Genomic DNA, 17,154 nt, shown 5'->3' with positions numbered 1-17,154 from the left:
TCAAACAACATGGGAGACAGCAGGGCTTACCTTCCAGATGAGTTCAATGCCTTCTATGCTCACTTTGACCTTCAGGACACGGAGGAACCATTGTGACCCCCACATATCCCAATGATGTCAGTATCTGAAGCCCACATGCGGGCTGCCTTCAGGAGGGTGAATCCACAGAAAGCCTCCGGCTTGGATGGGGAACCTGGCTATGTCCTAAAGACCAATTGGTGTGCTCACTGGGGTCTTCAACCCTTCAGAAGAGTGTGGTACCCACCTGTTTCAAGCAGGCTTCAATTATACCAGTGCCCAAGAAGAGCGTGGTGATTTGCCTCAAAGACTATCATCCAGTAGAACTTCCGTCCACAGCGATGAAGTGTTTTGAAAGGCTGGTGATGATACTCATCAGCTCCTGCCTGAGAAATGACTTGGATCTGCTCCAATTTGCTTACCGGAGCAACAGGTTCACAGCAGATACCATCTCACTGGCTCTTCATTCAACCCTGGAACATCTGGACAGCAAAGATGCAGAGATCAGGATGCTGTTTATGACTGCAGCTCAGCATTCAATTCCATCATCCCTTCAAACTAACCAATAAGATTCAAGACCTCGTGCAACTGTATCCTGGATTTGCTCACTTGCAGATCCCAGTCAGTTTGGATTGGCTTCTCCTCCACGATCTCCATCAACACAAATGCACAAGAGGGCTAAGTGCTTAGCCCCCCGCTCTATTGGCTACACCTATAATTGTGTTGTTAAGCTCAGCTTCAACACCATATGCAAGTTTGCTGATGACACCACTGTTGTGGGCTGAATCAAAGGTGATGATGAATCAGCATACAGGAGGCAGATTGAAAACTTGGCTGGATGGTGTCATAGCAACAACCTCTTACTCAATGTCATCAAGACCAAGGAACTGATTATAGACCAGGAGAGGGAAACCAGAAGTTTTCACGCCAGTCGTCATCGGAGGATCAGAGGTGGAGAGGGTCAGCAAGTTTAAATTCCTGTGCGTTACTATTTCAGGGGACCTGTCCTGGCCCCAGCACATTAAGTGCAATTGCGAAGAAAGCATGGCAGCACCTCTATCTCTTTAGGAGTTGCAGAGATTTGGCACAACATCTAAAACTTTGATAAAGTTCTATAGGTGTGTAGTGGAGAATATTGACTGGCTGCATCAGAGCCTGGTAAGGAAACACCAATGCATTTGAATGGAAAACCCTACAAAAGGCAATAGATTTGACCCTGTACATCCTGGGTAAAGCCCTTCCAACCATTGTGCACATCAAGACGAAACACTGTCGTAGGAAGGCAGCACCATCATCAGCGGCCGCCGCCACCCAGGCCATTCCTCGCTGCTGCCATCAGGTAGAAGGTACAGGAACCTCAGGACTCACACAACCAGGTTCAAGAACAGTTACTACCCCTCAACCATCAGATTCTTGAACAAAAGGGGATAACTACACTCACTTGCCCATCCACTGAGATGTTCCACCAACCAATGATCTCACTTTAAGGACTCTTTATCTTGTCGTTTCATGTTCTCATTATTTATTGTTATTTATTTATATTTATATTTATATATATTTGCACAGTTTGTTGTCTTCTGCACTCTGGCTGATCTTTCACTGATCCTGTTATAGTTACTATTCTATAGATTTATTGAATATGCCCACTAAATGAATCTCAGTGTTGTATATGGGGACATACATGGACTTTGATAATAACATTTACTTTGAACTTTGATGTTTCCATACTAGGCTGTGATGCAGCCAGTCAATATACTCTCCACCACATATTTATTGAAGTTTGACAAAGTTTTAGATGTCAGACCAAATCTTCACATACTCTCCTCCTAAGTATGTAGAGGCACTGTTGTGCATTGTTTGCCGGGCCCAGGCCAGATCCTCCGAAATGATAACACCAAGGAATTTAAAGTTGCTGACCCTTCCACCTCTGATGAGGACTGGCTCATGGACCTTGAATTTCCTCCTCCTGAAGTCAATAATCAGCTCCTTGGTCTTGCTGACATTGAGTAAGAGGTTGTTCTTATGACACCACTCACCCAAACTTTCGATCTCCCTCCTATATACTGATTTATCACCATCTTTGACTGGACCCATGACAGTGGTGTTATCAGCAAACTTGAATACGGCATTGGAGCTGTGCTTAGCCAGACAGTGATCAGTGTAAAGTGAGTAGAGCAGGTGGTTTTGTGGTTTTTTTTTTAGCGTGTCGCACCAGTCAATCATTCTTGTCTGGCGCGTGGTGTTAGGATTGGTCTCCTTTCAGATTAACCGGGTCACGATATGAACGTTCCTGACTCGACCCTTGTATTTTTTTACGAGGCCGAGTGGCTAGCTCGACGCTCAACCCGGCACGGATGGAAAGTGTGCTCGGGGGGTGGCCCGACTTGGATTCGAACTTGGGAGCCTTCGCTCCGGAGTCCTGCGCTGATGCCATTGTGCCACCAGCCAGCCCAGCCTTGTGGTGCGCTCTACTGATGGAGATTGTGGAGGAGATGTTGTTGGCAATCTGAACTGACTAAATGCATTAGCAACACAGAGCTACACAATCTGGAAAACAGGCCCTAGGCCCAACCTGGACATACCAACCAAGTTCCAGGCTGTGTAGCTCTGTGCCACTAGTACATTTAGTCAGTTCGGATTGCCAACATAATCTCTTCCACAATCTCACATGGGTCCCAGCGATGCCTGCCTTTCCATCAGCATGTGGAACAGTCCCTCCACGCTGCCCTCACCTACATCTCTTCCATCTCACGCACATCTGTCCTCACCTACCAACCCACTAGCCTCCACATCCAGCATATAATTCTCCATAACTTCTGCAACCTCCAACAGTATCCTGCCACCAAGCACATTTCTCTCTCCTCCCCACTTTCCACAGGGATCGCTCCCCACGGCACTCCTTTGTCCCTCATCCCTTCCCACTGACCTCCCTCCTGGTACTCATCCTTGCAAGCAGAACAAGTACTACGCCTCCCCCTCACTACCATTCAGGGCCCCAAACGGTCCTTCTAGGTGAGGCGACACTTCACCTGTGAGTCTGTTGGGGCCATCTACTGGTGCTCCTGGTGTGGCCTCCTGTACACCGGGGAGACCTGACGTAGACTGGGAAACTACTATGCCAAGCACATCTGTCACAAAAGATGGGATCTCCTGGTGGCCACCCATTTCAATTCTATTTCCCATGTCCATGGCCTCCTCTGCTGCCACAATGGAGCCACACTTAGGTTGGAGGAGCAACACCTTATATTCCGTCTGGTTAGCTTCCAACCTGATGACATGAACAACAATTTCTCAAACTTCCAGTAATTGCCTCCTAACTTCAACATTCTCCATTGCCTCTCTCACCTTATCTCCTTGCCTGCCCATCACCTTCCTCTAGTTCTCCTCCCCCTTCCCTTTTCTCCATGGTCTTCAATTCTCTCCTAACAGATTCCTCCTTCTCCAGCTCTTTATCTCCTTCACCAATCAATTTCCCAGATCTTTACTTCACCTCATCCCCCTCTCCCACTTTCACCTATCACATCCCAACTTGTACTTCTTCCCTTCCTCCCCCAACCTTCTGATTCTGTCTCCTTCCCCTTTCCTTTCCAGTCCCGATGAAGGCTCTCAGCCCGAAATGTCGACTGTTTAACTCCTTTCCATGGATGCTGCCTGGCCTGCTGAGTTCCTCCAGCATATTGTGTGTGATGCTGACCAAGTTGCCCAATGGAGCTAATTGGAGCTTTTAATTGCAGCACATTGTTAAATTTGTTTGTTAATGTTGATTTGAAGCACCCTGGAATATTTAATCATGTTAAACATGTCACATAAATTCACATTGCCAAGGCTGACTGAGATAAGGGACATTTCAATTTACTGCTAGAGTTCAATAGTTGGGAGACTTACAACGGCACCTGTTGTTGTCTGTTATGTGCAGGGTCCTTTTCTATTACTGCTGGCACCCACCTGCTGTTGTAGCCTTCAACAAATTGATTCATCTCTGATCCTTATTGAAATCATGTACTTTAGAGATCTACGATACAGTTGTACATTGCGTTGCAAGTCATTGCACATGGATTACATTGTTCATCTGTTCCACTGTCAAACATTCAAATGTACAGCAGGAACTGAACAACCATCAATATCTCCACGAAATGAAAATACGAAAACAAATAATTATGAAAGTACATAGGCATAATAAATTAATATATTCAATTGCTCAGTAATACACTCATTCCCAAGCCTGAGTGCAGAACCCAAGCACATGATATCACTTGGTAAAATACAACTCTTTGGTATGAACACTGTATTTCCAATTTAAGATCACCCTCAGCTCTGGTGAGATTTTTCCACCACCACCACAACCTAAACACCCATCCACACAGTTCATTTCTCCATTTTTTTTTAAACTTCTGCTATGCCCTTTCCCATCTGATTCCATCTGCCCATCTTCTCGTCCCCATCTGGTTCCATTTGCCCATCTTCTCGTCCCCATCTGGTTCCATCTGCCCATCTTCTCCTCCCATCTGATTCCATCTGCCCATCATCTCCTCTCCCAACCGCCCATCTTGTCCTCCCCCACCTGGTTCCATCTGCCCATCTTCTCGTCCCTGTCTGCCCATCATCTCCTCCCCCATCTGGTTCCACCTGCCCATCATCTCCTCCCCATCTGGTTCCATCTGCCCATCTTCTCCTCCCATTTGGTTCCATCTGCCCGTCATCTCCTCTCCCATCTGATTCCATCTGCCCATCTTCTCCTCCCATTTGGTTCCATCTGCCCATCATCTCCTCCCCCATCTGGTTCCATCTGCCCTATCGCCACTATAGGTCAATGGCAGATGCAATCTCAATGGCTCTCCACACGGCTTCAGGCCACCTAGACAACACAAACACCTATGTCAGGATGCTGTTCATCGACTATAGCTCAGAATTAATATCATAATTTCCACAGTCCTGATTGAGAAGTTGCAGAACCTGGGCCTCTGTACCTCCCTCTGCAATTGGATCCTCTACTTCCTAACCAGAAGACCACACTGTGTGGATTGGTGATAACATATCCTCCTCGCTGACAATCAACACTGGCGCACTTCAGGACTGTGTGCTTAGCCCACTGCTCTACTCTCTATATACACATGGCTGTGTGGCTAGGCATAGCTCAAAAAATACCACCTATAAATTTGATGACGATACAACCATTGTTGACAGAATCTCAGGTGGTGACAAGGGGGCATACAGGAGTGAGATATGCCAACTAGTGGAATGGTGCCGCAGCAACAGCCTGGCACTCAACGTCAGTAACAGGAAAGAGCTGATTGTGGACTTCAGGAAGGGTAAGATGAAGGAACACATACCAATCCTCATTGAGGGATCAGAAGTGGAGAGAGTGAGAAGCTTCAAGTTCCTGGGTGTCAAGATCTCTGAGGATCTAGTCTGGTCCCAACATACAATGCAGTTATAAAGAAGGCAAGACAGTGGCTATACTTCATTCAGAGTTTGAAGAGATTTGGCACGTCAACAAATACACTCAGAAACTTTGATAGATGTATTGTGGGGAGCATTCTGACAGGCTGCTTCACTGTCTGGTATGGGGGCGGGCTACTGCACAGGACTGAGAGAAGCTGCAGAAGGTTGTAAATCTAGTCAGCTCCATCTTGGGTACTAGCTTACAAGGTACCCAGGACATTTTCATGGAGCAATGTCTCAGAAAGTCAGAGTCCATTATTAAAGACCCCCAGCACCCAGGGCATGCCCTTTTCTCACTGTTACCATCAGGTGGGAGGTACAGAGGCATGAAGGAACACACTCAGTGATTCAGGAACAGCTTCTTCCCCTCTGCCATCCAATTCCTAAATGGACATTGAACCCTTGGACACTACCTCACTTTTTAAAATATATAGTATTTTTGTTTTTTTGCACAATTTTTAATCTATTCCTGTATACTGTATTTATTTATTATTATTTTATTTTGTTTGTTTTTTTTTCTTCTATATTTTGCATTGCAATGAACTGCTGCTGCTAAGTTAACAAATCTCATGTCACCTTCCGGTGATAATAAACCTGATTCTGATTCAGGGACAAACCAGTGTTGTGCAAATCAGCAAGATCCTGGGCTCCCTGCTCTTTCACTCTCCTCACAATTTGGAAGGTAGACAGAAAGAGCTAAGTGAATTAAGGAAGCTTTTCAGGACTTCTTGATATTCCTGAGGATGCTGCCGCAAGTGTCCAGCATGATGGGATATATCCCAGCTTTTCCCGGTTACGGGAATGCCTTTCTTCTGCCAACTTTGCAGCAAAGCTTCCAACTCTACCCAGTCACTCAGTGGGTCATTCCTGCTGGAGAAAACCAAAACGGGTGCAGGGTACGGATGATCCCAAAACAGCTTGATTGCAGCTTGGTGGTAGCTGTTGATGTAACTTCTCATGAGCCAGAAAAGTGTCATCCTTTTGAGAACAGGCTGAAGGAAGGGGGGAGCCAAGATCTGTGAAACACCTGGAAAGTGTACAACAATAGACATCTCAGATTTACGCTCATTATTGCTGATCAGCAGATATGAGGTTGTACCATCGAGGCAAAGCTTGAACTAAAGACACCCTCACCAGTAGAACGGACAATACAGGTCTGGTAAACTTATTGACTCACAGCTCGGCAACCCAAGTTCAAACCTGAACTCTGCTGCTGTCTGAATGGAGTCTGCATGTTCTCCTAGCTTCCTCCCATATCCCAAAGGTGTTCTGAATGACAGGTTAATCGGCTACTGGAAATTTTCCCTAGTGTGTAGCTGCATTGTAATATCTGGGGGGGGGGGGCGTGGCTGATGAGCACGTGGGCAGAATAAAATAGACAAGTTGTGCAATGGACTGAGGCTGGGGCTGCTACGGACCTCATGTCTATGCAGTCACTTTCGTTCTGAAGCTGTTGCTTGCTTTTATTGTTTGCACGACTTGCCACTTTTTACTCTCTCTCTCTCTCTCTCTCTCTCTGAGTGTTGGATGTTTGTTGGTCTTTTTTTAAATGGGTTCTTTCAGATTTCTTGTTTAGTGGCTGCCTGTAAGGAGATGAATCTCAAGGTTGTATAATGTATACGTGCTTTGAACTTTGAAGTGTAAAACATGTTTAGACAGCTGGTATAGACCCAGTTGGCTGAAGGGTTGCAGTATGTGCTATATCAATCTAAGACTATTACATTTGCAAGAACCTAATCAGCAGTGGTATACACAGGAATGCTGAATGAAATAATGGAGAGAGAATCAAATGTTTTGCTGATCGGGTTAGATAATATTGTCCAGGAGCAGGTTTGGGTGAAATAAAGCTGCCAGAGTCAGTGTGTTAAATGGCCTGCCTCACAGCCAGACAGCCGTGCGGAGACCCCTATGGAATATTTTTAGTTTTTCGGTATTTTCATTCCTGTAAACTCCTCCACTGAAGATACTAACGCAGATCTGATTGAGTTATATAAAGCTGATGAGCAAGGTTGTTTGGGTGAACCCGTCTTTGCAATTTCATTATTTATATCACAGTATACTTGCTGGAACTGTGCAAGGATGTCCCCAAGTCTGGCTGTGAGAGGAGGAGCTAGCAACCCCATCCTGTAAAAATCCGGCGCTAACAGAAGCTCCAAAGACATCATCCCTGGGAGAGGAAGGATCTAAGAAAATGGGTAGGCCACACCTGGGGACAACGTGAAAGACTGGCTCAGGGTAGAGCACTCTGGTGAGCGGCTGTCGGCAGTCTTTGCCCCCGTAGAGCTGGATGGGCTCAAGTAAGTAAGTACCTGTTGGCTCTTTCTTAATCCACTGGAAAATACTTTTGGCTTCATGGTCCTGTCCATTTACTCACCTTATAATTACCCAACACATCTCTCAATTGATTTTGTTTTAACAACGTTGTACTTCAACAAATCTTTCAGAGAAAGTTTTACATTTCCACCACCCTGTGTGAACAGACCATTTCTGAAAAGAGCCCTGACGACAATGGATTTGACCAGTGCTCATAAGTACCTTACAAATCCTTCCTCTGAAGTATCTGGGTACTTGTGTCTCAGTTGGTTGAACTGTCTTACAGGTTTAATCAAGCTACGGTGTGACAGTCATATATATATCAAATCTGTCTTACACACAATGTGACAGCCACATCCCAACACTATCCATGGCTACATCCAGTACAGTGGGAGTTAACTGGGTGGGAATTGCTCCTGGAATCCTCAGTGTTAACACTGGACTTCATGTAGTCTCATGGCATCAATTTACAAGGGAACCTTCTCCTAGTTAACACTACTCTCCCTGCCAGCTGATGAATCAATGCTCCCCCATATGGATCAATAGAGTCACAGAGGAGTACAGCACAGAAACAGGCCCTTTGGCCCATCTAATCCATGCAAAAACCATTTAAACTGCCTACTCCTGTTGACCTGCTCAAGGACCACAACCCTCCATACCTCTACTATCCATATACCCATCCAAACTTCTCTTAAACATTAAAATCAAGCTCCCATGCACCATTTGTGCTGGCCGCTCATTCCACACTCTCATGGCCCTCTAAGTGAAGAGGTTTTACCTCATGTTCTGCTTAAACTTTTCACCTTTCACCCTTAACACGTGACCTCTGGTTGTAGTCCCACTCAACCGCAGTGGAAAAAGCCTGTTTGTATTTACCATCATAATTATGTATACCTCTGTCAGACCTCCTCACAATCTTCTAAGTTCTAAAGAATACAATTCTACCCTACGCAATCTTTCCTAGACTGTATTTTGGGAGGAAGGGTTCAGTGTCCTTCACTAAGGACGAAAGTGACTGATTCCTGAAGAAACTAGTCACTAGACTTGGTCTGTGACAGGCATTGGGTGAATCAACATGGAGGGATAAATGCAATTGACATTATCATCAGCAATTTACCAATGGCAGAGGTCACCTGTCCATGACAGCACTGGTAGAAGTAACCACCACACCATCATTGTGGAGACAATTCCTCATCTTCACTCCAAGAATACCAACATGTGCCAACTGGGACTGACTCAGTATAGATCTGGCAGAACAAAACCAGGCATTATGAGCCATTAGGATCAGACAAGTACATTACCTCACTCTGTAATCTCATGGGCAGGCATATTCCCCACTCCAACTTTATGATATTGCCAGGAGGTAACCCTGGTTCATTGAGGAGAGCAGGTAGACACTCCAGGGGCAGCGTCAGGGGTGTCTAAAATGAAGTTCCAGCTTAGTGAAACTGCAGAACTACTGGTGTGACACAAGACATTGCCAAATGACCCCAACCAATCAGACTCAAGCCCTGCACACCTATCATGTTTAACTGTGAATAGTTGTCAACAATTAAACAGCTAATAGGAGGTGGCTCCAAAAACATCCCCATTCTCAGTTGTGGCAGGATCCCACAAGCATTCACAACCATATTCAGGAGTGAGGTACAGGTTAACTATCCTGAGTTTCATTGAGAACCCCAGCACCAGAGAATCTAGTCTCCAGCCAATTCAATTCAATCCATTGATAATATTTTTAAAAAAGGCCTGAGAGCTCTTGATATAGCAGACTATGAGACTGGGCAACATCTCAGCTCCAGCCTTCATACAAAGATGAGTCAACAAGCTGAATTGCAGAGGTCAGTGAAAGTAATTGTCCTTATCATCAAGGCAGTGTTTGACCAAGTGTGTCATCCTGGTAAAATTGAGGTGAATGGGCAAAGTGAAAATACTCTGGTATTTGGAATTGTACCTCATCCAAAGCTATGATTGTTGGTGGTCAACTGCCCTCATGTCAGGACAACCCTGCAGAGTTCTACAACTGGCTTTCTTTTAACATGCAATTAGAAATGTGGTTTTCACCAGTGATTACACAATGTTAAATATCATTCACCAATAAAGACTTTCTGGTCTTGGTTTAGATTTTACCTCCAGCGAACATCAATAATAAACAATGGAATTTCCTGGTCATTCTTCCATTGCTGTTTTGAGGTAACTTAACTGATCCACTTTGTGCATTTTAAATTTGTAAAATGCTTTCTGCTTTCAAGGTTATAGCAGCTTGTTAACACCCTGTTGCACCCAGCACACATTCCTAGCCTCCCTGAATGCCCACTCCCCAAATCACAGACACTCTCATCCTGTACTGGTCACTTTCCATCTATTATTATTGTTGTTCACATATTTATACGACTGCTTTTTTATTATAACAGTGTCAGTGACATTATACTGTCATACATAAACATGCACCTCACCCTTTATGTCAACTTATCAATCCTCAGGCCATGCCACTTGAGTTTTGTGACTGTATGTACAATTGTAACTGTACATGCTTTGTGTAACTATACATAATGTGTTTTGCACCTTGGACCCAGAGAAATGATGTTTCATTTAGCTGTATACATATGCAAGGTTGAATGACGATAAACTTGAAATTACACTTGCTTCTCTGGGCTTTGACATGGAGCAGTTTTGGGGAAGGAGTAGGGAAAATGGTTAAAGTCTGGTCCACTCTGGACTCTGCAACGGCAGGAGAAGATGATTAAACCGAATCAAAGGGCTTGCTCGAAGATCACACTGGCCTGCACAATATCCCACAGGACGTGCAACTGCACACCATGAAACCATTTATTTTGTCATTAAGTATGACCTAACTGAAGGTAAAGCAGTTTTATCAACACAGCTCTGAGAAAATCAAATAAATCAGTAAAATACTGCTCATTATGCCAGCAGGGACTAATTTCATTTACAACCACCTAAAAAAAATTTAGGTATACTGTAAGTTGCTTTCTTCCAAATTATTTTTATACAGTATATCATCAATCGTGGGATTGAGGTTAGGAGTTGAGAGGTAATGTTGCAGCTATATAGGACCCTGGTCAGACCCCACTTGGAGTACTGTGCTCAGTTCTGGTCACCTCACTACAGGAAGGATGTGGAAACCATAGAAAGGGTGCAGAGGAGATTTACAAGGATGTTGCCTGGATTGGGGAGCATGCCTTATGAGAATAGGTTGAGTGAACTCAGCCTTTTCTCCTTGGAGCGACGGAGGATGAGAGGTGACCTGATAGAGGTGTATAAGATGATGAGAGGCTTTGATCATGTGGATAGTCAGAGGCTTTTCCCCAGGGCTGGAATGGCGAGCACGAGAGGGCACAGTTTTAAGGTGCTTGGAAGTAGGTACAAAGGAGACATCAGGGGTAATTTTTTTATGCAGAGAGTGGTGAGTGCGTGGATTGGGCTGCCGGCGACAGTGGTGGATGTGGATATGATAGGGTCTTTTAAGAAACTCTTGGGCAGGTATATGGAGCTCAGAAAAATAGAGGGCTATGGGTAACCCTAGGTAATTTCACAGGTAAGGACATGTTCGGCACAGCTTTGTAGGCCGAAGGGCCTGTATTATGCTGTAGGTTTTCTATGTTTCTATATGACAAATCATGACATCCAGAGAATGGGCACTAAGTTCTCTGACACTTTTGCTCCAGCTCAACCAATTCTACCTGCAGTTACATCAACGAAACCTGGAGAAACTCATACTTTTCTTCTTTTGATTGTTCTTTCTTTCCTCTCCTTTCTGTAAGTGTATAACTCAGATAAGTATTATGTGGAGATTTGTGACAAATATGACTACATGATATGTACGTACAGTATCAGAAATACATCTTATGGAAAGTTTTGTCTGATGATGAACTTCAATAAAAAATAAATTACAGAAAAACAGAAACCTGGAGAAACTCAATGCCATTGTACCTTTTCTCTTTGAAAGATAAGCGTGTCTCACCTTTTGCTATTCTGTCCGTATTTCCTATTACCAAGCTGTCGAAGATCTGGCCTACAACCCTGGCCTTGAAGTTTGAGTACAATGGAATATTTCTTGAAACCACAATCATGTTGGCAAAGAGGAAAACTCCAATGGAGAATGCATGAACGATGATGGGACTGGAGGCGAAGGACCCCTTATGGAGAAGGTCTACCACTTGCTGTGCATAGGACAAGCCTAAACGTGGCCAGAGGAAATGCAGGATGTTGGTTTCCACGACCAGGATATCAAAGCCGTATGGGTGATGAAGCTGCCGGTACCGTTCCACGGCAGGAGACTTGGCTCGGAACCAGGGAAGCATGAGGAGTAGAGGCCTGGGGCCACCAGTCAGGCATTTGCCACTAATTTGGTACAGTGTGATGGTACTTGACAGCCTTTTCATCACAAAGGTCTGAGCAGTAGGTTCAAGTACAGACATTAAATCAGCCAGCTAAAGGGAGAGTGGTGATGGAGGGAAAAAAAAGATAATATTAATGTACAAAGGCACCTGCATGCACATCGCTTCCTCCAATCCACTCCTCGGAGATTTCAAAGATAACCAGCAGCCAGTCAACTATTTATTTCACCCAAAACTATACACACTGAATGACACTGTATTCATTTGGCTTTCCAGTAGTTTGGACCTCAGTTCCTGTCATCCAAACCACATCCCTAAAATTCCAGATTTTCATACATTTCTCCAGAAACTTCACTTACCAATCTATTCTCTGCCTCTGCACATGGTGTGTGTTCAACATCCCGTTTCCCTTGCATATCCATCATTCCAGTCCTCACGTACATTCAATATTTCTGTTTCAGTATAAATCTGGGCTGGCCACTGCATGGTGGCATCATAACTGGACCTCGAGGCAGATGGTTCTGAGTTTGAATCCAGCCAAGTCCTAACCCTGCAGCAGCAGTTTGTATGAGGAAGAAAGTCCTGGCAATCTATGGATAGGGTTGCAACGAATTGACAGCGACTTGACAGCAACAAATATCTGACACCCTTTCCCAGAGCGAATCCTGGTTTTCCAGTCCCTGTGCCCAACCAACATTCCTGCGCCCTATGCTGTTTCATATTGTCATCTCCTCCCCATCTGACATCCCCTTGCCAAGCTCACCTGATACATCATTAAGACCAAGAAACTGACTAGTGACTTCAGGAGGTCCATAAGCCAGTTCTCATCAGGGGATCAGAGGTGGAGATGGTCAGCGACTTTAACTCCTCGGTGTTACTATTTCAGAGAACCCGTCCTGGTCCCAGCATGCAAGTGTAAATATAGAGAAAGCACACAACACCTCTACTTCCTTCAGTTTGCAAAGATTCAGGGTGACTACTATACCTCTAACGAAGTCCTATAGCTTTGTGCTGGAGAGTATACTGACTGGTATAAAAACAACAATGCCCTTGAGTGGAAAATCCTACAAACTGTAATGGATAAGGCCCAGTCCAGTCCCAGTAAATCCCTCGCCACCTCGACACGGAGCACTGTCGCAGAAAAGCAGCGTTCATCGTCAGGGACCCCCCACCACCCAGAACATGCTTTCTTCTCGCTGCTGCCATCAGGAAGAAAGTACAGGAGCCTCAGGACTCACACCACCAAGTTCAGGAACAGACATCACCCCTCAGCCATCAGGCTCGTGAACCAGAGAGGATAACATCAGTTAACATCACTTGCTCCATCACTGAACTGTTCCACAACCTATGGACTCACTTTCAAGGACTCTTCATTTCATGTTCTCAATATTTACTGCTTAGTTAATTATTATCATTTCTTGTTTTTCTTCTTCTGCATTTACACAGTTTGGTATCTTTTGCACACTGGCCGTCTGTCCTGTTGGTGCAGTCTTTCATTGACTCTATTATGGTAATTGGAATAATTGAGTATGCCCACAAGAAAATGAATCCTAGGGTTGTATATGGTGACATATATGTACTTTGATAATAAATTTACTTTGTACTTTATTCCTGTCCCTGATAAAGAACAAGTCTTGATTACAAAAATGCAACCATTTCAATGAGTAGAGTGGACAAAAATTATTTCAGGGACACATCAATGCAACAAGATCTTCAGTAGCTCAGGCCACAATGAGGATTAGGCTGTGAGAATGAAGGGGAAGGTGCAGATGGGAAGGACCAACTATCAGGCTAGGGGGTGCAATCAGGGTATCAGTGATGAGGGAGAATGGGGGGGGGAGAAACTGGCTCTGAACACAGGACACAATAGGGAAAATCGGAGAATGGGGCATTTGAGGACTGGGCCATGTGGTTGGAGATTGGGTTGGAGTGCTGAAGAGTAGTATAGTCTTACTTTAGTGAGATTCCAGCCTGGTCTTGGCTGCCTGTGACTAATGATGACTATCCTGGAACAAATAGACTAATTCCCTGGGCATTACATCATGTGATGAGCATCTAACTGTGGATTGGTTATTTATTCCTTTTGATCTGCAAAGCTGATTACCGTATCATTTGCCTTCTTAACCACTTGCTGGGCCTTCATATTCCTTCAATGGCTGGTGCACAAGGACAACAAGATCCCATTTCTCAAATCCAGCTCTATTTAAATAATATAATCTTTGTGCACCATTTTTGCAAACAAAGTGAATAATTTCAGGTTTATCCATGTTAATCTGCGGCTATCGCCATCTTATTCAACTTGTATGAATTGAAGCTTCTATGTACTTTCCTCACAACTCAATCCCACCCACTTTACCATCATGAGTGAATTAACAATATGAGATTTGGTTCATTTATCCAAACCATTGATGCGGGTTGTAAATACCCACAGCTCAAGCTCTGACCCTTACTGGTCTCTGCTGCCTGCCAATGCAGAGACCACTTATTTGCAATCAATGTTTCCTCTTCTTTTCTCAAAATTCTACACCACTATGTTACCCACAATGTCCATTAATATATGGAGGAATCTAAGGTGGGGGCTTATATGGGAGGCAGGGTTTGAGGGTCAGCACAACATTGTGGGCCGAAGGGCCTGTACTGTGCTGTACTATTCTACGTTCTATGTTCTAACTTCTTAGATTGTATTTTATAAAAGTACTTCAAAGTTCCCAACACCACATATCCACTTATCTACTCTCTTCAATACATTTTTCAGTCCTGATGTGGGGATTTCATTCTGAAACATCAACCATTCCCCCCAGCCCCACCCCGGCCTGCTGAGTTTCTCCAGCAGATTGAAATAGTGAGGGTGTAATAATTTCTCAAATATAATTCATTTGTCAAACTTCAAATTTACTAATCTTATTTAGATATTTAATGCTCATTTCCTCTGCATCGTATGTTACACAAACTGCCTGTTCCTGTTCCTGTTCCTGTGGGTGGCGCGGCAAAGTTGTGATTACCTCAACCGCTTTACATCATCAGCGATCACCGAGCCCAGTTCAAACCCAGCCGCAGTCTGACAAGAGTAGGTACTCTGCCGGTGACCGCGTGGGTTTTAACCCACACCCAATAACGTCCCATTAAGGTCAGTAAATTGTGAACAGGTTATGTTGGCGCCAAACTCACACCCACACTCGGACTGTGTTGGTCGTTGACGCAAACGACACATTTCACTGTGTTTGGCTGTACAGGTGACAAATCAAGCTAAACAGTGGAATATGTTGTTACTCTTTCAGGTTTGATGAACGTTTTCGTAATTCCTAACGTCCTGGGGGTGACCCCGTGTGCCTCGTATACAGGAAATAAGTGATTCTCTAATATACTTGTATTTCTCCTGTTAACTCTAAACCCTCTGATCTTGTAGCCCTTCAAGATGTTTCTAATCCTCCAACTCTGTCTCTTTGATTATCCCAAGATATAGTTACAGCCAGGGTTTCTCTCCACAGACTTTTTGCCATCTCAATAAAGCAGCCAACACAATGAAGGAAGGAACCCGCCCACCCTGAATATTCAGTCTTCTTCCCCTCCCGATCAGACAGCTTCTCCTCCATGATCCCTGCAACCCTTCAACTTTCCGACCACTTGCTCTCACCCATCTGCTAGCCTGTATTCCTTCCCCTACCTGGCGTGAGAGGGTGCCTCACACTGAAATACTTGTAAAGACCAACTGCAGGAGTATTGAGGCCATGATCACCCAGCGTCAGCTGCAGTGGCTGGGGCACGTGATAAGGATGCCCCCATGTCGGCTACCCCGCAGAGTGTTATACCGCCAGAAACATCATGGTCGACGCTCAGCTGGAGGGCCGAAGAAGCTCTATAAGCATCACATGAAGAATGCTTTAAGGAAGTGCAAGATCAGACCCGATGACCTGGAGGATGTTGCTGCTGACCGTACCACTTGGTGACAACTGTGTAGGGACGGGGTTCGCATTCTGGAGATGGACAGAACAGCCAGAAGACAGCAGAAGAGAGCCAGGAGAAATGCAGTCATGGTTGCCACCGCTACCACATATACATGTCCCACCCGCAATAGAGCTTGTGGGTCCAGGATAGGACTGTATAGTCATCAAAGATCTCACCGATAAAGGAGTGGGCGTGGTCATCGGATTTCGATGGACAACCGAAGAAGACTCCTCCCCCTCCCCCACCTGCCTATTCGGGCATCTTCCCCCCTCCTCTCCAAACCTCGGACCGAAGTGTTGACTGTTTATTTCCTTCCATAAATGTTGCCTGAATTGCTGGATTCCTCCAGCATTTTGCGTGCATGTCGCTCAAGATTTCCAGCATTTACAGACTCGTTTCAAGGGTAGCTTCGATCCCGCTGTTATAAAACTCCCTTAGACCATATAAGTCCAATGGCGTCATGTTACTCTGACGCCAGACAACACCCGGGCAAGAAAACGTTAAAAATAAGAAAGGAAATACCAAATGCAGCGAGTGAAACAACACCCAGCTCACTCAGACAGCGCAGCAGTTTTCAACCAGAGAACATCAGCATGAGGAAACAAGAGGGTGCTTGCAGATGGGTTTAACTGGCAGTAGGAAGCAATTAAACAGAGACACTTACGTCCAATTTCAAAGCTACACCACTGCCGAGAAGAGAATGATGGGTTTAATAGACTTACTGTACATGCAATAGAGGGCGGGAACGAAAGCCAATACATTAGGGAGCGTCTACAAATAACTTAACTATTTTCACCATCGATGTCCAATCCATATACTGCAGCCCGCACCAACAGGAAGACAGGCATCCCACCCTGCAAAAGCTCATTTCAGGGAGGTAGCACCCCCCCCCCCCGCAACCCCATATCCCCTCCCGGTCTACCTCCAAGTGTGTATGTAATAGTCATAGTCATAGTCATACTTTATCGATCCCCGGAGAAATTGGCTTTCGTTACAGTTGCACCATAAATAATTAAATAATAATATGTAAATTATGCCAGGAAATAAGTCCAGGACCAGCCTATTGGCTCAGGGTGTCTGA

At 44.9% G+C, this 17,154-nt stretch overlaps 1 protein-coding gene and 1 long non-coding RNA gene across 4 annotated transcripts in view; one reads left to right on the top strand and one right to left on the bottom strand.

Moving 5' to 3' along the window:
* Positions 1–3,864: 3,864 nt before the first annotated feature.
* On the bottom strand, positions 3,865–16,795 carry LOC140186620 (transmembrane protein 53-A). 3 transcript variants are annotated; one of them, XM_072240975.1, is made up of 3 exons: positions 16,738–16,795; positions 11,753–12,221; positions 3,865–6,487 (listed from the first exon to the last, which is right to left on the bottom strand). In XM_072240975.1, the coding sequence occupies exons 2-3, from the start codon at positions 12,207–12,209 to the stop codon at positions 6,129–6,131; spliced, it is 816 nt and encodes a 271-aa protein (XP_072097076.1). In that variant the 5' UTR covers positions 12,210–12,221; positions 16,738–16,795; the 3' UTR covers positions 3,865–6,128. The 3 variants fall into 3 exon arrangements, with proteins under 3 accessions (XP_072097076.1, XP_072097077.1, XP_072097075.1); XM_072240976.1 differs by lacking the exon at positions 16,738–16,795 and adding an exon at positions 16,596–16,709; XM_072240974.1 differs by lacking the exon at positions 16,738–16,795 and adding an exon at positions 12,488–12,707.
* LOC140186621 (uncharacterized) overlaps positions 15,182–17,154 on the top strand; it is a 39,925-nt gene continuing 37,952 nt past the window's right edge. Inside the window, exon 1 of the long non-coding RNA XR_011882907.1 lies at positions 15,182–15,255. This is a non-coding gene — a long non-coding RNA (uncharacterized lncRNA). The remainder of the gene's footprint in view (positions 15,256–17,154) is intronic.

Source organism: Mobula birostris, chromosome 23 (genome assembly GCF_030028105.1).
Source record: "Mobula birostris isolate sMobBir1 chromosome 23, sMobBir1.hap1, whole genome shotgun sequence".
NCBI classification, from domain to species: domain Eukaryota; kingdom Metazoa; phylum Chordata; class Chondrichthyes; order Myliobatiformes; family Myliobatidae; genus Mobula; species Mobula birostris.
The sequence above is the reverse complement of the archived record's forward strand: the minus strand, read 5'-3'. Positions and strand labels throughout refer to the sequence as shown.

Coding starts and splice junctions, on each gene's coding strand:
- LOC140186620 (XM_072240974.1), bottom strand. CDS start 12,571: ATGTACGTGAGGACTGGAATGATGGATATGCAAGGGAAACGGGATGTT. Junction 12,222..12,487: donor CAGAGGCAGAGAATAGATTG/GTAAGTGAAGTT, acceptor CTCTCCCTTTAG/CTGGCTGATTTAATGTCTGT. Junction 6,488..11,752: donor TACGGACAGAATAGCAAAAG/GTGAGACACGCT, acceptor TACACTTTCCAG/GTGTTTCACAGATCTTGGCT.